Source organism: Odocoileus virginianus, chromosome 25 (genome assembly GCF_023699985.2).
Source record: "Odocoileus virginianus isolate 20LAN1187 ecotype Illinois chromosome 25, Ovbor_1.2, whole genome shotgun sequence".
In the NCBI taxonomy this organism is placed as follows: domain Eukaryota; kingdom Metazoa; phylum Chordata; class Mammalia; order Artiodactyla; family Cervidae; genus Odocoileus; species Odocoileus virginianus.
Window position 1 is genome coordinate 50,720,736 of NC_069698.1, and position 23,344 is coordinate 50,744,079.

General features: G+C 38.9%; 1 protein-coding gene across 5 annotated transcripts in view; it reads left to right on the forward strand.

The window, feature by feature from the left end:
• Positions 1–61: 61 nt before the first annotated feature.
• SON (SON DNA and RNA binding protein) overlaps positions 62–23,344 on the forward strand; it is a 30,311-nt gene continuing 7,028 nt past the window's right edge. For 3 of the 5 annotated variants that reach the window (XM_020892619.2, XM_020892620.2, XM_070455185.1), the window contains exons 1-8: positions 62–197; positions 3,201–3,367; positions 4,891–10,761; positions 12,053–12,213; positions 14,159–14,305; positions 14,477–14,665; positions 21,862–21,972; positions 22,984–23,100. In XM_020892619.2, the coding sequence (XP_020748278.2) occupies positions 121–197; positions 3,201–3,367; positions 4,891–10,761; positions 12,053–12,213; positions 14,159–14,305; positions 14,477–14,665; positions 21,862–21,972; positions 22,984–23,100 (6,840 nt within the window). In that variant the 5' untranslated portion in view covers positions 62–120. Of the gene's footprint in view, positions 198–3,200; positions 3,368–4,890; positions 10,762–12,052; positions 12,214–12,443; positions 13,986–14,158; positions 14,306–14,476; positions 14,666–14,765; positions 15,581–21,861; positions 21,973–22,983; positions 23,101–23,344 lie in introns of those variants that run through there. The other 2 variants (XM_020892621.2, XM_020892622.2) reach the window with 2 other exon arrangements.

A 23,344-nucleotide genomic window follows, 5' to 3' on the forward strand; every position in this document is an offset into this window, starting at 1 on the left:
CTCTCCCACAGGAGCCAATCAGGACGGCGAGAGACGGAATTGGCCGCTGCGCCTCCTCCCGAGGCATGCTGGGAGCCTGGAGGACTAGTGAGGAGGAGTTGAGAGAACGGAGCGGACGCCATGGCGACCAACATCGAGCAGATTTTTAGGTCTTTCGTGGTCAGTAAATTCCGGGAAATTCAACAGGAGCTTTCAAGGTAAGCGCTCCTCAGACTCTTCTGCTCCCAAAGGACCCCTGGGACCCCACGGGGCCCTCCATGGAACCTTTCTTCAGAGACGCTGTCGTTGCTCGTCTCAGGCCCGGCTACAGCCCCGCCTGGGCCTGGGATCCATTTTCCGGCCCCCCCACCCCCATCCGCTCCCTCCCTTCCCGGCGAGGAACTTCGCCCTTTCCGAGGTAATCCCAGGGACTCTCTTCTAGAACCGATTTAAGATGCTCAGCCTTCTCTCCTGTTTGGGCATCCCCTACCGTCTAGCTACTGTAGGCCTGCTTGTCCACCAGGGATGGGCCTAGTTCCTTCCTCAGCTCTGCCGCCGCGCTTCCCCTCCCCCTCTCCGCCTCCGCGGATTTCGCCGGCCGGTGTCTTTGACCGGAAAGGGGTCTAACGGCCGTTTCTTGAGTAATCTTAAATACACTTTATTATTGCAAGCTTCGGACCCCTTGGGGTTTGGTATCTTTTGAGAAGATTATTTGGGTTCTAATGTCCTGTGGCTTCCACCAGGTAGCATTCTAAATAGTCCGGTAGATTAGAAATTTAAATTAAAATAGTTCAAGTTAACGTTAGCTATTGTGACAATATTCGAGGCGAGGATGGAAGGAAACTTTGAATTACTAGTAATTACTCAATTTAGCAAGCGGAAAGTGGAGTTAGTGTGTTGGTCTAAATATTCTTGTTTCCTCTGCCCCAGTTGACATATTTGACCAACACGCTATTTTTGTCATCGCTACTAGTTTACCCTTGGTTCCACACAATTTGAATGGGAAGAGACTTTCAAAGAAATAGTTGCTTACTCAGAAAGGAAAATCGCGTGGGTCATGTTGTTTAGTGGTTGTCTTTTTGTATTTTTACTTTGTATAACGTAAACATTTGTTCCGAGTTCAAATGCATTGTTAGTTGTGTTTTAAAAGTTGAGAGCTAGAATCAGATGTGAGGTGAATTTGAAAATTAGCCGGAAACGCAGTTGTAAACTGAACGCTGCAATTAACATAAGTTTATGGGGCAATGATATAGATTTGCTGGAATTCTTTGCGTGATACTTTTTTTTAAAGTGGGAAATATATCTGTTCATTGATTTAGTTGCTTTTTGAAATTTTGTTATCTGCTAGTTATTTTTAGAATGGTGAGAAACGACCTGAGCTAAGGGGATAGAATTTTCCTGGAAACTTTTTAATAGTTGCATGCAATAAGTAGTTGTGTTTTCTAGTTGTAATGTCTTGTTTCTGTACCTTTTAAAAATTAGGTTTTGTATTCGAAGTTTTATTGTTATAGAAGATTTAGAAAAAATAGAGAAACGAATTTTAAAACGTAGTTATTGATCTTTATGTTCTTTCGTTTTTTGTTTTTTTTTTCTTGTGCATACAGATGCACGTGTTTTGTGAAATGTGATCATCTTGTTTTGTGTTGGTTGTTTTTTTCACCTGTATATTGTGAACTTTCATCATGGTTTCAGTAGGCTTTGGAATATTTTTCACGGCTCCATAGAATTCTGTTTATTGTAGAATTGTATTGATATTTAGGTGCTTTGAAATTTCCACCCTTTTTCAGTAGTTGAATGAACATCCCGATAGCTTTAAGATGATTACTTTCTTATAGACTGCCTGGTTTTGTTTTTTTTAATCCCTACTTTTCTGATTTTTAAATCCGTGAATTTTTTTTTACTAAGGTAAGTACAATGTAAGTGCTTAGGAAAAATGTAAAGAAAGTCTAAAAAGAAAATTATATAAAGCAGTGTATTACTAGAGGAATATTCAGCTTCTTTTCAAGTAACCTATACATTATCAGTGTCAAAATTATTCGCTATTTTAGTGAGCTGTAGTTTTTTTTTCTCATTTTTTATGTATATTGATTTGAGTGAGGAGACGGATACTTAAATAGTTTTAAGTTTTTATATATAGATGGTGAGGAGGAAGAGCTCTGGTTTTGAATGCCAGCTTTACCGCTTAATAGATGTGTAACCTTTAGCTAGGTTTTTTTTTTTTTTTTTTTTTTGGTCTTCTCTGGGCCTCATTTTCCTCTTTGAAAAATCAGAACAATAGTGCTGACTTCAGAGTTTGTGGGGATAAATGAGTTTAGAAATGTAGAACCATGTAACCCTAGTTAATAGTTAATAAATGTTAAATAATATTTATTGTATGATTCATTGTATTCGAAAGCCAAATATTCTTTAGTAACATGGAAAGCTACTAAATTTTTTTGTTAGTTAAGACTTGTTACATTAAGTCAGGTGCTTTTAAAGTATTTTTCGAAACAGTTCTGTAAATTTGTACAGAATAATGCAAGTGACAAAGATGATACATAAAAATGTATCATCTGTCAAGATTCTTCTGTCCCTGTGAATTGAAAACAGGTTAAGTGATACATTCATTTACTGTTACTAGAAATAAATTGGTTTACATGATTTTGGTAACTGGGTGAAAATTACATGTGTATTTTTTTCTTTTCCACATTGTGGCATTTCAGTAACTGAACAGTCTCAACCTGATCTGAAGCTACCAGTTATACTTTTGACTAAATGTGGCTAAATTTGTGTTCCTTCATATTGCTGATGGTGATTGTGATCCATCCAGAGGTGTAGCTTTATTGTCACTATAGCATTTACCATAATGTTAGGTAATGTGTTTTTCTTTGGTTTTGTGATTGTGATCTTAGTAATTTTTTTCCCCTGAGAGAAATATGCTGGTTGGGGAGTATTTGTTTTTGTTTTTTTTTTTTAAGAGTTTGGAAACCTGTTTTAAAGATTTTCTTAACTTTTAACACTTCTGAGAACTTTAAGAAATTGTTTGAAAATAAAAATGTGCCAACTGTAAGTAGTGTTAAGGAAGCACCATTGATGGGGAAATGGGGAATATCATCCAAAATTAAATACAAAATGGTGAAATGTATGAATAATATGAAGTTTTTTTTTTAATAAGTTGAGTTACAAGTATTTATATGTCATGATAGAATTATTAACGAATCTTGATAACTTTTCTTCTCAAGTGGAAGGAGTGAAGGACAGCTCAATGGTGAAACAAACACACCTATTGAAGGAAACCAGGCAGGTGATGCCGCTGCCTCTGCCAGGAGCCTACCAAATGAAGACATAGTTCAGAAGATAGAGGAAGTACTTTCTGGGGTCTTAGATACAGAATTACGATATAAGCCAGGTAAGTTGGAGATAATTACCTGTCTTGAAAGTTAAATTTTTAAAAATAGTTAATAGTTAAATAATAGTATTTCCTGATTGCAGGGTGTTTAAGATGTTCATTAGATCTAAAACGTCAGTAAGTTGAATTTTTAATTTAACTGATTTACTGAAGACTTTTTGCTTATGTCCATTTTTTGAAAATACAGTTGGACTTGTTTGCTTTACTGGTGGAGCATAACTGTATTTGGCTCAGTCTTGTAGTGCCTCAGTGCCAGGATTTTGAATATGGATTTTCATTGAAAAATTGTGTAAATGTCAAGTTTTGGAAGGTACAGGAGTCTGGACCAAATTGTAATGATTTTAAAACCCTGGAAAGTTTTATTTTAAAGCTCAAGCTTAGAGATTACCTTGTTTTTGCATCTCCTTTTAAAGGTGCAATAAATGGGGAGGAAGCATTGCTGCATATTGAGCATTTGGGGAATTAATTAAATAATTGGTGCTTAGAAATGAGTTATGATCAAGCATCTTTTATTTTTGGAAATGGAGACATGGATTTTTTTTTTTTTTTTTTAGTATAGTGTATGGCTTAAAAAATAGTATAGGCTGTTTAGATTCATGACTTCAGCGACTTTTGTTGAAGTATAATGTAGATTTGGTACATAATATAAATGATAAGCAGAAAATGATTAGTTTTGCTTTGAAACAGGTCTTGTCATGTGTTGATTCACTTTACCCATAATCTTGATGACCTGGATTTCTGATGATCTTTTTCTGAGATCACTAAGGTTTATCAGATTTGATACTGGCATTAGAGTAAATCTCATCTAGTAATAAAGTAGAAGCCATTTTTTGGTTCAGATGAGTAATGAAAGGAAGAGGTGTTACTTTTATTAGAATGCAGCATGAGTGAAAATTTGGGTTCCATGTTTTGTGTTTGTTGCTCAGACCTTTGCATTCTTTATAAAACCATTTGCTGAGGGTTTACTTGATGCCAGGTGTTATTCAATGTACTTTGCATGTTTTAACTCAGTTTGTCCTCTGCCTGTGAAAGACAGTGTCAGCAATTGAGTGGTGCATTGATTCAGTATGCAAAAGCAGACAGTCTGTTCTAAAGTCGGTGCCACATTGTTTCTTGTATAAGTAAATAGGGGTGGTGAAATAGTCACAAAAATTATTCAGTATATGTATTTTTAGGAATTCTAATAGTTAATAACATGAAAGATGTTCATCTGTAAGTGTAGTTTAAAAGTAACTTGTATGTTGAGAGATGGAAAAAAATAATTGTTTTTAATGAACTCAGGAAAAATACATTTTAATGTAATTCTGAAAACTTTTGCAATAAATTAAGAACTTATTTTTTAACCCTGGCTTTAGTTGTAGAAGAAGTATTGCAAAGGTGTCAGTCTTCAGATAGCTGGTCTATGGAAAATTATTTTAACAGGAGATGTTTTATGGTATCTTAACATGGAATATAAGGTATTGTTTATTTATCTAAATCTATCTTGGGGAATATTTGACATAATTAATTTTCCTTAATTTCAGACTTGAAGGAGGCATCCAGAAAAAGTAGATGTGTGTCTGTCCAAACAGATCCTACTGATGAAATTCCTACCAAAAAGTCAAAGAAGCATAAAAAGCACAAAAATAAAAAGAAGAAAAAGAAGAAAGAAAAGGAGAAAAAGTATAAAAGACAGTCAGAAGAATCTGAGTCAAAGCCGAAATCACATCACGATGGGAACATAGAATCGGATTCCTTTTTGAAGTTTGATTCTGAACCTTCAGAGCTGGCACTGGAGCATCCTGTGAGAGCGTTTGGCCTGTCTGACACCAGTGAGTGTCCCGCAGTTGGGCTTGAACATCCTGTGGTTTCGATGGAAGTCTCAGAGCCACACACCTTAGAAACTCTGAAGCCAGCTACAAAACATACAGAACTGTCAGTTGCATCTACATCAGTAGTATTAGTGCAGTCAGAGGCAGTAATGCTGGAACCATCCACAACAAAGATTCTGGATTCCTTTGCAACAGCACCAGTGCCTACTACAACAGTAGTGCTAAAGTCATCTGAGCCAGTGGTAACAATGTCAGTGGAGTGTCAGGTGAAATCTGTGCAGAAATCTTTGGAGAGCGCACCTCCAGAGCCATCAGAGATTATGTTGCTAGAGTTATCAGAAACTCTTGTGTCATCAGAGACACCTACTGAGGTGCACCCTGAGCCAAACACGTCAACAACAATGGATTTTCCAGAGTCGTCAGCAACTGAAGTGCTAAGATTGCCAGAGCAGCCTGTAGAAGGACCATCAGAGATTGCAGATTCATCCATGACACGACCGCAGGAGATGCTGGAGCTGCCCAAGACCACAGCGTTGGAGCTGCAGGAGTCGTCGGTGGCCTCAGTGATGGAGTTGCCGGGGCCACCTGCGACCTCCATGCCGGAGTTGCAGGGGCCCCCTGTGACTCCAGTGCTGGAGTTACCTGGGCCCTCTGCTACCCCGGCACCAGAGTTGCCAGGGCCCCTTTCTACCCCAGTGCCTGAGTTGCTAGGGCCCCCTGCAACAGCAGTGCCTGAGTTGGCGGGGCCCTCTGTGACATCAGTGCCACAGTTGTCACAGGAATTGTCAGGGCTTCCAGCACCATCCATGGGGTTGGAGCCACCACAGGAGGTACCAGAGCCACCTGTGATGGCACAGGAGTTACCAGGGCTGCCTGCGGTGACAACAGCAGTAGAGTTGCCAGGGCAGCCTGTGGTAACAGTAGCAATGGAGTTGACCGAACAACCTGTGACGACGACAGAGTTGGAGCAGCCTGTGGGGATGACAGCGGTGGAACATCCTGGGCAGCCTGAGGTGACAACGGCAACAGGGTTGCTGGGGCAGCCTGAGGCAGCAATGGTGCTGGAGTTGCCAGGACAGCCGGTGGCAACGACAGCGCTGGAGTTGTCAGGGCAGCCTTCGGTGACTGGGGTGCCAGAGTTGCCAGGGCTGCCTTCGGCAACTAGGGCGCTGGAGTTGTCGGGGCAGCCTGTGGCAGCTGGGGCACTGGAGTTGCCTGGGCAGCTCATGGCAGCTGGGGCACTGGAGTTCTCGGGGCAGTCTGGGGCAGCTGGAGCCCTGGAGCTTCTGGGGCAGCCTTTGGCAACAGGGGTGCTGGAGTTGCCAGGGCAACCTGGGGCGCCAGAGTTGCCTGGGCAGCCTGTGGCAACTGTGGCGCTGGAGATCTCTGTTCAGTCTGTGGTGACAACGGAGCTGTCAACGATGACCGTGTCGCAGTCCCTGGAGGTGCCCTCGACGACAGCGCTGGAGTCCTATAATACGGTAGCACAGGAGCTGCCTACTACATTAGTGGGGGAGACTTCTGTAACAGTAGGAGTGGATCCCTTGATGGCCCAGGAATCCCATATGTTAGCTTCTAACACCATGGAGACCCATATGTTAGCATCCAACACCATGGACTCCCAAATGCTAGCGTCCAACACCATGGACTCTCAAATGCTAGCATCCAACACCATGGACTCCCAGATGTTAGCCTCTAGCACCATGGACTCCCAGATGTTAGCAACCAGCTCCATGGACTCCCAGATGTTAGCAACCAGCTCCATGGACTCCCAGATGTTAGCAACCAGCTCCATGGACTCTCAGATGTTAGCAACCAGCTCCATGGACTCCCAGATGTTAGCAACCAGCTCCATGGACTCCCAGATGTTAGCCACCAGCTCCATGGACTCTCAGATGTTAGCAACCAGCTCCATGGACTCCCAGATGCTAGCCACCAGCTCCATGGACTCTCAGATGTTAGCAACCAGCACCATGGACTCCCAGATGTTAGCCACTAGCTCTATGGACTCCCAGATGTTAGCATCTGGCACTATGGACTCTCAGATGTTAGCTTCTGGCTCCATGGATGCTCAGATGTTAGCGTCTGGTACCATGGATGCCCAGATGTTAGCATCTAGTACCCAAGATTCTGCTATGTTGGGTTCAAAATCTCCTGATCCCTACAGGTTAGCTCAGGATCCTTACAGGTTAGCTCAGGATCCGTATAGGTTAGGTCATGACCCTTACAGGCTAGGTCATGATGCCTACAGGTTAGGGCAGGACCCCTATAGATTAGGCCATGATCCCTACAGACTAACTCCTGATCCCTATAGGATGTCACCTAGACCCTATAGGATAGCACCCAGGTCCTATAGAATAGCTCCCAGGCCATATAGGTTAGCACCTAGACCCCTGATGTTAGCATCTAGACGTTCTATGATGATGTCCTATGCTGCAGAACGTTCCATGATGTCATCTTATGAACGCTCTATGATGTCTTACGAGCGGTCTATGATGTCCCCTATGGCTGAGCGTTCTATGATGTCAGCCTACGAGCGCTCTATGATGTCAGCCTATGAGCGCTCTATGATGTCCCCTATGGCTGAGCGCTCTATGATGTCAGCCTACGAGCGCTCTATGATGTCAGCCTACGAGCGCTCCATGATGTCCCCAATGGCTGACCGATCTATGATGTCCATGGGTGCTGACCGGTCTATGATGTCGTCATACTCTGCTGCTGACCGGTCTATGATGTCATCGTACTCTGCAGCTGACCGATCTATGATGTCATCTTATACTGCTGATCGTTCAATGATGTCTATGGCAGCTGATTCTTACACCGATTCTTACACTGATACATACACGGAGGCATATATGGTGCCACCTTTGCCTCCTGAAGAGCCTCCAACAATGCCACCATTGCCACCTGAAGAGCCACCAATGACACCACCATTGCCTCCTGAGGAGCCACCAGAAGGTCCAGCGTTAGCCACTGAGCAGTCAGCATTAACAGCTGAAAATACATGGTCTGCTGAGGTGCCAGCATTACCTCCTGAAGAGTCTGTATCGCTGCCTGAACCTCCTGTGAGTCAAAGTGAGATTGCAGAGCCTTTGGCAGTGACTGCTAATTATTCAGTGTCAGCATCAGAGCCTTCAGTGTTAGCATCAGAGGCTGCCGTGACTGTTCCAGAACCACCGCTAGAGCCAGAGTCTTCAGTTATGTCAACACCTGTAGAGTCTGCTGCTGTAGCAGAAGAGCATGAAATTGTTGCAGAGAGACCAGTGACTTACCTGGTGTCTGAAACTCCCACAACATCAGCTGAACCAACTGTGTTAACCTCAGAGCCTTCTGTTATGTCAGAAACAGCAGAAACTTATGATTCCATGAGGGCTTCAGGACAGACTGCCTCAGAGGTATCTATGTCCCTGCTGGAGCCAGCAGTACCTATTGCAGAACCATCACAGAGCACTGTAGATCTGCCAGCCATGACTGTCTTAGAGCCGCCATCTGTGGCTGTTTCAGAGCACCCAGCTGGGACTGTTTCAGAGACATCAACCATGGCTGTCCCAGAGCCACAGGCTGAGGCTGTCCTAGACCCTCCAGCTGCAGCTGTCCTGGACCCACCAGCTGAGGCTGTCCCAGAGTCCCTGGCCTTGTCTGAGCCAGAGCATGTTACCATTCCTTTGCCAGTTGTTTCTGTCCTGGAGCCTACTGTGCCTATCCTGGAACCAGTGGTGTCTATCCTTCAACCTAATGTGATTGTTTCAGAACCATCTAGTTGTGTCCAAGAGTCCACTGTGACAATTTCAGAGCCTCCTGTCACTGTCTCAGAGCAGACTCAAGTAATACCAACTGAGACAGTTGTAGAGTCTACACCAGTAATATTAGAGTCTAGTGTTATAAAAGGAATGAATTTACTATCTGGTGATCAAAATATTGCTTCAGAGATTGGCATACAGGAGATAGCCATGCATTCAGATGAAGAGCCACGTGCTGAAGGACTCCTGAAGAGTGGCTCTAACGAAACTGAAAGTTGTATAAATACAGACCTTAATATAAATAATCACTTAATTGCTCAAGAGATGGAACATATCACAGTGTCTGCTGCCAGCACTGGTGCTGTTGGTGAAATTGGTGAAGAGACAATTTTGCCTACTAGTGAGACTAAACAATGCACAGTGTTGGATACCTGTCCTAGTGTTGGTGAAACTGAGCTAGGAGGAACTCTGTCTTCTATTGGTCCCCTTGTCCTTGAACCTGAAGCAGTGGGAACTGGTAAGGATCTTGAATTTGGCACAGCATCTGCTCTCAGTTCAGTTAGTAAATATGATGTTGAAGTATCTTTAACTACTCAAGATACTGAACATGACATGGTAATTTCCACCAGCCCCAGTGGTGGTAGTGAAGCTGACATAGAGGGACCTTTGCCTGCTAAAGACATTCATCCTGATTTACCTAATAATTTTATCAGTAAGGATGCAGAAGGATCATTACCTGTACAGGAGAGTGATCAGATGTTAGCAGCTGCTGTAAGTCCTAAAGAAAGTAGTGGAGAAGATAAAGAAGTGTCTCTCTCTACTAAAGAGATAGTGTCTGATTCAGGATTTCCTGCCAGCATTGATGATATTAATGAAGCTGATTTAGTGAGACCATTACTTCCTAAGGACATGGAACGTCTTACAAGCCTTAGAGCTGGTATTGAAGGACCTTTACTTTCGAGTGAGGTGGAACGGGATAAATCTGCTGCCAGTCCAGTTGTAATTAGCATACCAGAAAGAGCTTCAGAGTCGTCTTCAGAGGAAAAAGATGATTATGAAATTTTTGTAAAAGTTAAGGACACACATGAAAAAAGCAAGAAAAATAAGAACCGTGACAAAGGCGAGAAAGAGAAGAAAAGAGACTCTTCATTAAGATCGAGAAGTAAACGTTCCAAGTCTTCTGAACACAAATCTCGAAAGCGCACCAGTGAATCTCGTTCTAGGGCCAGGAAGAGGTCATCTAAGTCCAAGTCTCATCGGTCTCAAACACGTTCGAGGTCACGATCACGACGCAGGAGGAGGAGCAGCAGGTCAAGATCAAAGTCTAGAGGAAGGCGATCTGTATCAAAAGAGAAGCGCAAAAGATCTCCAAAGCACAGATCCAAGTCCAGGGAAAGAAAAAGAAAAAGATCAAGCTCCAGGGATAACCGGAAAACAGGTAGAGCTCGAAGTCGCACCCCAAGTCGTCGGAGCCGGAGTCACACTCCAAGCCGTAGGAGAAGATCCAGATCCGGGGGGAGAAGGAGCTTTAGCATTTCCCCAAGCCGACGGAGTCGGACCCCAAGTCGACGGAGCCGCACCCCTAGCAGACGGAGCCGCACCCCGAGCCGTCGGAGCCGCACCCCGAGCCGTCGGAGCCGGACCCCGAGCCGTCGGAGCCGGACCCCGAGCCGTCGGAGAAGATCAAGGTCTGTGGTAAGAAGGCGAAGCTTCAGTATATCACCAGTCAGATTACGGCGATCACGAACACCCTTGAGAAGAAGGTTTAGCAGGTCTCCAATCCGTCGCAAACGATCCAGGTCTTCAGAAAGAGGCAGATCACCTAAACGTCTCACAGATTTGAGTGAGTCATTTAAAAATTTAATGGTATTAAAGAATGATTTAAATCTGAATTTTTTTCTGTGAGTTTAGTGAAATATCAGGGGTTATTGGTTTAGGATAAATATTTCTATGTTTAAGTTTTTGTAATTAGCTTCTGTTTAGAAAATGTGGGAATAAGTACATTTATAATTAGCTTTAAAAGACTTGCTTTGGGGTCCATTAGAACCAAAGTATTTCCATACTTTAATGTTTTCTTTCTGCTTGAACCATATACCATAACTAAAAATGGCAAGTAGAAGTTCAGTTAAGTGTTGTTACTGTAATTATTCCAACATAGGATCTTGCAAATAAGCCTGAAGTCAAACATTTCTTTTTTGAATAGTTACATGTCTTAAAATGGCATACAGAACTGTTGAATGTTTGTGAAGATAATTGATTGGTATAATGGGTAATGTGAGTAGGGAATTTTGCATGTGGGGAGTTAGTGATTTCAGTCTGCCTTACTTTTACAAAATGAAGTGTTTTAATATCTCCTGGTTTTTTAAATGTGCAGAGGTGACTAAAACTTGATGGATACTGTATGACTACTGTTAATAATAATGGATAATTTGTTATTATCCCAGTAGATTGGACATTTCCAGGTCAGAGTAGTCTAAAGAAAAAGCCTTTGACAACCCTAAGGGAGAATGATTCAGTTCAACAGACGGTTTTTGAGTTCTTTTTTATTAAAAAAACATAAAGATTATGAGCTAGTACAAGAGACACAGATAAAATGCATGTATGTCTCTTTTACCAAGTAGTGAAACTGCCTAAGAGCAGAATGTGATGATTGCTGTAATTACTGGTACAGATTAGGTACTTTGGGAGCATGGTGGAGAGGAATGTTAAATTCTGACTTAAGACTTGTTACTTTGAAACTGTGGCAATTTTGAAATTGGGCTCAAAGAGTGATTTAAAATGTTATTAAGAGATTTAGAAGGAGAGTAATCTAAGGGGCACCATAGTTTTGGAAAATAAAGTAGGCTTTGGCAGGTGTGTGACTTAGCGTGTGTAACAGGGTGATTATTCTAGTTGTGTAGTTTAGCTGTTTTGTATAGTGTTTGAGTGGGAAGCTGAATACGGACTTAATTCCTTTTTAAATATGGAGCATTTTCTTTATTTCTTTAAGTCTTTGAGCCAAAGAGTGATTTCATCACAGCTGTAAGTTTGGGCAGAAAATGGATGCCTTTCATTTTTTTAGCATGTTAAACATTAGATAATATAAAATGTATAGCCTTTCAGGAAAACTGCTTTTTGTATTTTTCCTCTTGCAGATAAGGCTCAGTTACTTGAAATAGCCAAAGCTAATGCAGCTGCCATGTGTGCTAAGGCTGGTGTTCCTTTACCACCAAACCTAAAGCCTGCACCTCCACCTACAATAGAAGAGAAAGTTGCTAAAAAGTCAGGAGGAGCTACTATAGAAGAACTAACTGAGGTAAGCTAGACAGAATTTGTTTTCATTCTTAAATGGATTACTCCAGTGATGTTGACTCTGGAGCGTGCCAAAAACCTGAATTGTGGGCTGAACTGATAATGGCTGGCACCGAGTGGCCAAAACCCGAAATACAGACGTGGCAGCGGCAGAAGCTCTGTTTAGCAGGCCATTATCCGGGATGGCTAAGCTCCGCTAGCTAAAAGTTACTTCCCATTACTTTTGCTTTCCAGTTTTAGAAGCCAAACTGACTGAGGAGTGGGACGGTTCGTTTGAATGGAGGAGGTGTTGAGTGAGCAACACGCAGAAGCTCGCCTACAGTTTCGTTTCCATTCACGACGCTGTTCACTGATCGCCACGAGTGTACTGCATATACGCAAAGACACAGACAATCTTCAGAAATGATCTTTTGCCACCGGAGCTTGGAAATTAATGAGAATAGCTGGCCATTGCCTGAAAGGAACTTCTTTCGCATCAACATTTCGGGTTTTGGCTGTTTGGTACCAGCCATTGGTGATAATGGCCGGCCATTATCAGTTCTTCCTGCGGTTCGGGTTTTGGCAGTAACATATATATTTTAAACACAATTATTTTTGTTTTTAAGAATTTGATCTTTTCAATTGAGGCTTTTTTTTTTGGTCCTTTGGCTTTGTTTTATTAAAATTTGTGTTTTTGTTTTTTTTTTTTTTTTTTTTTTTTTGGAGGACGCTGAAATATTGCTGCTAGGATCCAGAAATACCACACTGTTTCAGATATTGAAACTTGTTATTGGCTAGCCTTATGCCAGCCTGCCACTGTCAATATATTCTGTTCCCCTTGGTTACAAGCTTGGTATACTCTGTGTTTTTGGCTAAATGAGCTTTTTATCCTATTAAAATATTTTCAATTGATAAGGGATATGATAAATTCTACTGCTTGTATAGAGACAAGTCCACCCAAATTTACTCTGACCTTTTTATAAAGCCAGATAATGGGAGTCTGTTCCTTTGCTTCTCAAGGAGGAATTGACTTTGCTTTATGTGTCAGACCTCATCATTGCACCCTCTCCATCATGCCTTATATTCCATCCTTGAGTTCTGTTCCTTTAGAGACTCAACCTATAAAACATTTATGAAAAGACATGCTATTATCTAGCCCAGTTGCAAGTGTTTCAAATTTTATTTAGCCATACATTTGGGGATTGTGTAGTTTCTTAATATCTCTCCTTACTTAGATTTACTACAATATGAATTACAACTTTTTTTTTTTAATGTTTAAGGACCTAGTGAAGGCTTCTATTGCTTGCTTATCAAATCCAAGCTCCTTATCCAAAACCTTATGAACACTTAGTGATTCCCTATATATTTTAGCCTCATCTTCAGCCCTCTTATCCCTTTTAATAAGTTTTCTCTCACCTCTTTACCACTACCTGACTATCGAGTGACTTTCTTTTCCTTTCCTGCTAATCCTTTTTCTTAACTATGAAAATCTGGCTTAGAACTTTCAAGGAATATTCCTTGGTTATCAGATTCTGCCTGATTCTGTTCTCTTAGGCTTTTGTTCTTTGAGCACTTATGTACTCAGTTTGTATTATATCAGTTTGCACTTGTTGCCTGTGTTGCTCTGTAAAGGCGCCCCTCAGTTATCTCATGTGTATGTACTCCGTCTTTTGAACTAGACTGTAAGCTCCGTGAGAGCAGGGACCATGTCTCTTACTGTATGTTTTGTATTCCCTGGACAGTGCCCAGTACAGTGCTCTGCACATAGTAGGTGCTCAATAAATGTTGTTAACTGGCTGACCAGCTAGAGTGTGTCTAAATAAGTAGTGAGCTAAGTCACCCAGCGATAATCTGTCATTAATCTTGTTTCACTTTTGAAAGTTGGTTTTATGTGGTTTTGAATTTAAGAAATTATGTGTTATTCTACATAAAGTGTAAGATTTATCTTCTGTTTGTTTTTACTTTTTAAGAAATGCAAACAGATTGCACAGAGTAAAGAAGATGATGATGTAATAGTGAATAAGCCGCATGTTTCGGATGAAGAGGAAGAAGAACCTCCTTTTTATCATCATCCCTTTAAACTCAGTGAACCCAAACCCATTTTTTTCAATCTGAATGTGAGTATTAATGTTTTTGAAACTGGTGAAACAGCACAGCTTATAGAACTATTTAAGGAAAACTGATATAATATTTAGTTTTTAATTTAGGTTAAATACTGTGAGAAAGTCATTTTCAGATTATGTTGAAAATCTGTTGAGTTTTAATTAAGAAAAACATTATGTTTTTAGATTGCTGCAGCAAAGCCAACTCCACCAAAAAGCCAGGTAACATTAACAAAAGAATTCCCTGTATCATCTGGATCTCAACATCGGAAAAAAGAAGCCGATAGTGTTTATGGAGAGTGGGTCCCTGTAGAGAAAAACGGTGAAGAAAACAAAGATGATGATAATGTTTTCAGCAGCAATTTGCCCTCTGAGGTAAGTAAGAGGACTATTATGTATTTTTCCTTTTATATACCTGAATCTGCATTTTATTGTTATTTTATATCTGATTTGGATTCTGTTTCACTCTTCTTAGGGCCGGGTTAAACGGCAGGGCCGGGTTAGACGACAGATGAAACAACCCGCAGCTTCTCATTTGACAGTAACTCGATGCAATTCACTTTGTGGAACCAAGCCACAAAGTGAAAAGCATCGAATTGCAGAGAACAGTGTTATCACATCCCTACCCAACATTGGGCCCTCCTTGCACTTGTGGGAAGGTAGCCCAAGGTACAACTATTTAGCTTCCCGTTTTGCTTCAAGGCTCTATAGCTCTAGATTTTGGTGGTAGCAAATTTATTGGGTGGAGGGATTTGAGTAGAGAGAGGCAGATCCTCAGGTTCAACACAAGAACTGGATTGGAAAAGGTCCCTGTAGGCTGATGTGAGCATCTCGGATACATAGCCTGTTGCCCTTTAAATAATGCTTTCTTACTATATTTTTCTGGGTTGTTTGTCAGATAGCCTTTAATTTTAATCATTTTCCCCTTCTGTGTGCTACCTTGGCCCTTTTGAATTCTTGTGTTTAACCTAACGCTCAGCCTTGGTATTCCATTTCCCTTCTCCTTCCCCTTTTTGCTACTATTAAAAGTTGGAGAAGTGGAATTCACACCTTGAAATTTCCAGGAGGCTATAGTTGTATCTTGTCAAAATGACGCAGTAATAATGCTAAGTGTCAAAACAGCCCCATTAAAATGCCGCCTGATTAAATAATGTGCTGCTAAATATAGTGCACATGAAAACAGCGAGACTGTATATATATGTAAATATATATATATATCTGTATCTTTGTATGTATCTCTGTATCTGTACCTTTGCTGTATCTTTTAATAAACAGTTTACTTTTATTTAACTTGTTGTGCAAAATCACGCTTGGGGGATCTGGGAGGGTGGAGACTTACTAGGGGGGTGGGAGTTTTAAATGATACAGTAGACTAGTCATCACCTCTTGCCCTTGGTTTCCAAAACCCAGACATTCGTCCAAGGACTGGACTAGATATCTGATGCCCGTACAGTGTAGGGATTCTTCCCCAGTTCTTACCCTTGCCATTCTGGGATATGTGGATCCAGAGAGACCTGTGCTCTTCACCTTACAGGTTCCCCTTATTGGCCATATAATCATCATCCAGTAAACACCTCTGATAATACAAATAAACAAATTCTGTTTATAAAGTTAAAAGTGAACAGAACCCAAATCAGAAACTATGGTAGTGTTTTTTCCCCTGAGCTATTCACAGGAGACATTGTTTTTTTTTGTTTGTTTGTTTTTGACCTGTGGCATTTGGAAAAGAGAGCACGTTCTGTACAATGACATTGGACATAACTAGCCAGTGCAACTTACAGTCACTGGTGATATTTACATGAGATTCAACAACTGAAGCAAGGTACACCATCACCAGTGAAGGAGAGACAGATAACTTACTTGGACAATTTTTAGTGAAGCCAGTTGAGTAGTTCAGTTGCTGATTTGCAAATCAGGCTACTGCACATCTCAAGAGGGAAAGGTTAACTGACATTGATAACTGACTTGAATCTAGTAATAGCTGAGCATAAACCATGGTAAGAGGGCTAAACTGACTGAGAAATTCTAATACACATGCTTTTAGTAATTTCTTAAACATTAAGCATTTAACAGAGTTAGGAAAAAACATAAGGAGACATTTATATGAAAAAAATTTTCCAACGTGGTGAAGCCCTATAAATATTGCATAATTCCAAAAGATTTTCCTGGGAAAATAAGTGACTATAACTATTTAACTTCAAGACTATAACTATTTAACTTGAGTGGAACATGGGAAGGATGCTTAGTGAATCCTGGTGATTACAGTTCTTGTTGATTAAGAGTTTATATATAAACGTGTGTGTGTATATATAGATATATATATATTACAGTATTTAGCCGTTTTCAGTCTTAACACTGAAACTGTGGTGCCTTACGTTGTCTGTCATCAATAGTGGTTGTCAAATTTGAATGAAAAGTTGGGGGAATTACTCCAAAGACATCTGGGACCGGGGAGTAGGTGGGTATTAAGATTTTATAATAAGTAAAGGAGCCTTTTATTAAAGCAGGAGACAAAAAAGTTCTATTCATGAAGCAGATTTCTCCTGTGGGGGAGATTATATACAACTATTGCTATCAGAACTCTAAGCTAGTTTCTTAGACAATTAGACTAAAAAATATGTGTTAACTTTAATTTCAAGTAAAACAATCCCAAAATTTTAGGAAGGGACAGAAATTTGCTTTTGTTTGCAGGTCTGTGTACTTTTACCTAGAAGTAATATTACCTTTAGAAATAACATCTAAAGGTTGTTCACTGTATGAAATGTTTAGTTCTAGTTATTTAGCTGTATCTTACAAATAAGTAAGATTAATGTTCTATATTCTAATGTTTGTAGAATACTATTGGTGACATTTTATGGGAGCATTGAGTCTTGATTCCCTGTCGGGGTTGAAATAAAGATTTTATGTAGAAAAGGAAAGTTCTTTTTAAATGGTCTATATTTTAATTGAATAGTGCTTTGAATTCTGTTATTTTTTCATTTTAATAAATATAATTGGAATTTGTGGTTCTTTAGTTTTGAGCGTAAAACATTCAGGCAAAGATCACAGATTTGATCTCAGCTTTGCTATATGATCCTTAATCCCACCAATTGTGCACGTGAGTGCTCTTTGACATAAGTAAGAGTGACTAGACGTGGATGGATCAACATAAATCCGTATCTTATGGAAATACCAACTCATCACACTGTGGGCTCTGCTGCCATAGCATCGTCTTCCTACCCAGAAGCCAACCAGCGTCGTCCTCAGTAAAGAGTGACTGCAGAACCTTGATCATATCTGTGTGAATTTTGATTTATAAACAATGAAACCAAAAGTGTTGGAAAACAGTTTAAAACTTGTCCTTTGGGGGCATTAATTCTTGGTAATAAAGATAGCAAAGCCTTACGGGGTAGAGGATATAAGTGTAGTCTCTGGCATAAAATTTCCTTACTTCATGTCTCAGTGGAGCTAAAATTCCCTTATGGTTAGGAACTCTATTTTTGAGGTTTAAGAAAACTGAGTTCTTGTGGTAAAATGAAAATTTTAATTGAAAATGAAACACACAGGTTTTGGCAGTGCTAGAATGTGTTATGCACAGCTTTTTTATTCATTCTTCTCTCTTTAGATTCTCCCAGGTTATTAAAATGGAATTTTTTAATGATTTAATGTTTTATCTAATCCTCCAATTACTGTAATTCATTTACATGTAGTAAACTAAAAATTGCACTAGAGAATTTTATGTGAAATAATAAAAGACTCATAAATCAGTTTTTAAAACCAAGCCACTTAACTCCTGAAGCATTCTGTATTTAGTGTGCATTTAGCACAGTGTATTAGCACACAAATACAGAATATTTAGCATTCTGTATTTGTATATATAGTTGTCATTTACTTTGTATTTTATTAATTTTTGCTAAATATTTTAAATCATGTTTTGTATGCAGGCTAGGTGCTTTTTCTTTAACTCTCTTTACTTAAAAATTTCCTTTTATCATCTTTTAATTGGAAATACCTGCAATTTCTTGTGTAGAAAGTAATTTGCCTTTTACAGGTACTATTTTTTTCCTTACCTGAATGACCACCTTTTAATAATTCTCATTAGTTCTTTTATAGCCTTTCATTGACTTAAGAATTATTTTAGACAATTGTTCGATTTATGTAAATAGTTGGGTTAACACAGGGGGAAGGTAAATTGACTTAGAAGGGTTTTTAAAATAAGGAAGATGAAGATGCACAGTTAATAAGTTAGGTTGTGAAATGCATATTACAGTGTCAGTTACATTTGTGTTTTATTAGTCCTGAGAACATTTTAGGTTACAGAAATAGTAATCTGCTCTGTTGCTGAAGTGGAGGGGTGAAATAACTTGGACAGGTTTTTATTGATGTGTGAACTGGAATAATAATTCAGGATACTCTTTTTATGTGGATTTCACCTTTTATAACAAGCCCTAGGGAGAAGGAAATAAAACATTTCCCCCCATCATGATGCCTAGAATATAACTACACATTACATAGACGGTCTATTGTGTATTAGTGGAAATAAATTTGCTTTGTTGATGATAGCTTGATAATAGTGTTCTGCAGGGTTTAAGATAATTCCCACTCCCCCCTCCCCCAGACTTTGTAGCATTCTAAAACTTTTAGCATCATTTTGGTTCCTTTCACACTTGACTGTTTTTGAGCAACATTAAGTTAAGACTCAAACTCTGCTATGTATTATAGCCTGGTAGTGGTGGTATAGTTGTGTATGACTTAACGACTCCATGGACTGCACATTGCCAGGCTCCTCTGTCCATGGAACTTCTAGGCAAGAAGACAGCAGTGGGTTGCCATTTTCCTTCTCCAGTAGTTGTTCTATGCTTTATATATACACATACAGATCCTATGCAGTCCAGTACAATAGTCATTGAGCCACTGAGAAGTAAGTTCTTTAATTGCACTAGGCACATTTCAAGGGCTCGTTAGCTTTCACTGTAAAAGTTCTCTAGGACAGTGCTGTTCTAAAGGGTAGCTGTGATGTTTTATAAGTCTCTTAATACTGATTCAGAACTTTGGTCTAATCTTCGAATATTAATGTTTTGAGAATTATAGTTGGTTTTTTACTGCATATCCTGAGCTACCCTGGCAACTTGGATGTATGCTTTTTGATATAAACTCTTGAGGATTCTTAAGAGATTAAGATAATCCTGATTGATCCTATTTTGGGTATGTTTCCTCACATTAAAAAGTATGAACATGAAATTAATAGTCAAATTACTATTTGTTAATAAAGTTTTGACATGAACTTACAGCTCACTTGGTAAGCCTGTTGAATAAATGAAGTTGTATTAGGAAGAAAACTAGTTGTAATTTTATCTAAATTTATATTAAATCTCAATGTTGCTATATTAAATAAATACTATTTAAATAAATAAAAGTTCCTTTCAGAGTGAGATGTGAATTTAACATAAAATACTGAGATTTGAATGAAGTTTCATCCTGAGGATAAATGATGAGGTATTTAGGTTACCTGCTTGCTTAATAAAGGTTAAAAGAGTAAAAAAAGTATGAAGATACAAAGTGTCTTCAGAAGGATGAAGTCACAGATAGGTATGTTAATTTGCTTTCCATTTGGGAAGAAGTGATTTTATTTTTGAAAAGTTGGAATTTTCAGAGCCATCTTAACTACATTTTTATGGCTAATTTACAGTTAGAAATTGAGGGATCAGAGCTTGGCTTGGTGGTGGGTAGGTACATTTTCCCTAGTTTCTCCTCTGAATTTCAACGTTTTAGAATTAAAACCTATTATTTATACCTGAATACCCCTGCTTAGATTTGTAGATGAGTATGAAACCCACAGTAATTCTGGCAAAGTTAAAGAACAGTATTTCACACATATTTTATGGGCCTCCAAAAATTACTTCATCATCTTCCCTTACAGGTTTATGAAATACCTACATCTTACCTGACAGGTTTATGAAATATCTAAGGCCAAAAAAGAATGTGATTCTAATCTAAAAATCTCTGGATTCCCACTTTAAAAGTCACAGTGGTTGATCACAGTTGTAATAGAAGTGAAAAGTGAGCATACTGTGTTTTTTAGTGTTTCAGTCTGCCTTTACCTGTATATCCCCAGAAATATTCCAGTTAGTGTGGATAAGTTAACTAAGAAATTAGGGTCTTTTATTAGTGAGATCTGTGAGCAGTCTGATTACAGAATAAATTCAGTTTAATTCTGCTTTCATTTTAAGATGACAGATATATATAGAAACCTGTACTTTTTGGTACCTTGTGGAAGAAAATTTTAATTTTGCTAAAGGAATGATGCTAGGTGATTCAGCAAGATACGAATAGTGAAGGTAGGAAAAAGGAAGATTAGTAATCCTTATGCGTGAGATAGAATTATTCTCTAGTAGTCATTTACTCTTAATTATGTAGGTCTTATTTTTAAAAGAAGTATTTCATATTCAACTATACAGTCAAATTACAGGTTGCCTTAGTTTGGCTTTTTAAAAAAAACTTTCATCTGTTAACTTATTTTAACTGACTTCCTTATATTTGTCACACCCATGCAGTTGCTACTAGTTATTCTTTTTATATGAATTTAGGAAAATCTCACATGTCAGATAGCTATTTTCCAAAAATGAATTTTCTTGGATGAGATACTAGAAAATATTAATGGGTTTAGTAGTGTTAGAAGAAAAACAAGTATTAAGACTTCGTGAGTTGACACAAATCATCCTGAGCTCTTAATGTTAGAACTGAAAAGCATCAAATACTTGATTTTTTTTCCTTCTATGGTTGAGCCTTCCACAAATTTGGTAAATAGGATATTTGGTCTAAAGATAATCCTTGAAGTTTTCCTGGATATTCTGAAACTTAAAAAGTTGCATCTGCTTAGCATAAGCTTTTTACAGGTAGAACATGAGCACTGAAAAGGAGGACCTAAGGCATTTCAAACATACTTGAAGTGTTCCAATTTAATAATTGTGTACCCCCACAGAAATATTCTAACTTCGATCATCAGTGTACATATTAATGAGTTAAAAACCATGTATAATGAATATATTCTTTGAAGAAGCTGAGTTCTTTGTATCAGACTTAATGAACAACTACAAGTAGGTGAAAACATGCAGACATCAGTAAAGGAGTGGTGTTTGACATGGCAGTGGTTTTCTGCTTGCTTATTTAAGAACCTTGCTTATTGCCTCTGAGGGCTGTGCTGAGAAGCAGGATAAAATGAAAACTCCAATAATTATTTCATTAGTGAAGGCAAGAGTTAAGTTCTTCATGAAACTTTCTCTGATTGTAGTTTGATGTAGTAGAAAATAAGAAAGCAGTTGGCTTTTGGATTGAGTTCATCTGCTGCCTGATACTTTGTAACTTACCTTAAACAATCCATATCTATTTTCCAAGGTTATTTTACCTTTTAGAGTCTTCTCCCTGCTTTACAAAATTATATATATATATATATACACATTTTTATATATGTGTATATACAGAATTTTATATACAACTGGTTTTTGACATGAAGCAACTAAAGATGTGAGCATTTTTCATAATTTAGGGAGTCTTTGGTTATTTGAGATAATTATCTATGTTTTCTTTCTTAGCCTGTGGACATCTCTACAGCAATGAGTGAACGGGCACTTGCTCAGAAAAGACTCAGCGAGAATGCATTTGACCTTGAAGCTATGAGCATGTTAAATCGTGCTCAGGAACGGGTATGTAGTGGTTTCAGTATCTAAATGATAATTTCACTAACTAGAGGGTTGTGACATAAGTAAACTCTGTGGCATGCTGTTGACATGTAGGTCTTTGAAAATCATTTATCTAGCAAGCTTTCTTTACGTGAAAGTGATTTGGGGCTTGATTATTAGTAAATGTTGTGTACTATGGGACAGGAACTATTTGAGAGAATAAAAATAGAAAAAATTACCTGCCTTCATAGAGTTTGTAATCAAATATATAAAAATAATAGCTAAGTACCTTGAGTTTGCATTTAGAAAGAGTGACTTAAGTGAGGCCCAAGGTCACAAAATTAGTAGGGGAACTGGGATCTGAACCTAGACAGTCTGAATCCAGTCTGTGTTTTTAACAGTGGACAGCTGCTCCATACATTCTCTTTCTATGGTAAATATATGGGGACAGTAAGTACATGTTCAGACAAGTAGAAAATACCGCCTGACAGTTCCAAGTGTTCAGTAAATATACTTTGAATGAACGACAGCTAATTCTTTAACCATCACAGTGTTTGAGTGACCAGTTTCCTATATTATGTTTTAAGCATGTATCTTGAATTGATTTTTGATTTATAACACTTCAGAGAAAGTAATTAAAAATTGAGGCTATCAACATTTATTATGGATTTATGAGATATGTAAGGAGGGCAAGGATCCTTTACCATGTGAACAATTTTCTGTATATTTTCATGTATCTGTGTGATATTTTGAAGAAAAGTATCACAGCCATGCTTTTCAGTTGTTAGATATATATTTTAAGTTTTGTTATTATTAATGGGATCCACTGAACGGTTACTGAACTGCTTTGGAATGTTTAAGAAAACAGTTTTAAAAGATATATGTGAATTCAGTATATGTATTTTTTAAAGTTAAATATTTAAGTCTGTTATTTAGTCTTTGTGGGAACCAAATAAACCACTTCATTTAGAGAATTAATACCAGTCGCATTAACTAGAAAGGTAATTTTACTTAATTGAGGCATTTTTTCTTCAGATTGATGCCTGGGCTCAGCTGAACTCTATTCCCGGCCAGTTCACAGGAAGTACAGGAGTGCAGGTTTTGACACAAGAACAGTTGGCCAATACTGGTGCCCAAGCCTGGATTAAAAAGGTACACAACATATGCACATACAAAAGTGTCCGTGTACAAAGTTAAATTTTTTAAGAAAATGTTTTATTAAAAATGCACAAAGAAGCAAGTGAATTTAACTAAAGTTCATGAGTAAATTTGCTATGCGTATATACTCCAGGATGGACACTGAAGATGGATCGATCCCTGAGACAATGGCTAATGTATAAATATGGCTTAAGAGCCACTCAGTTTATATCCTGCTGCTCCTGGGTTTTGTGGGGGT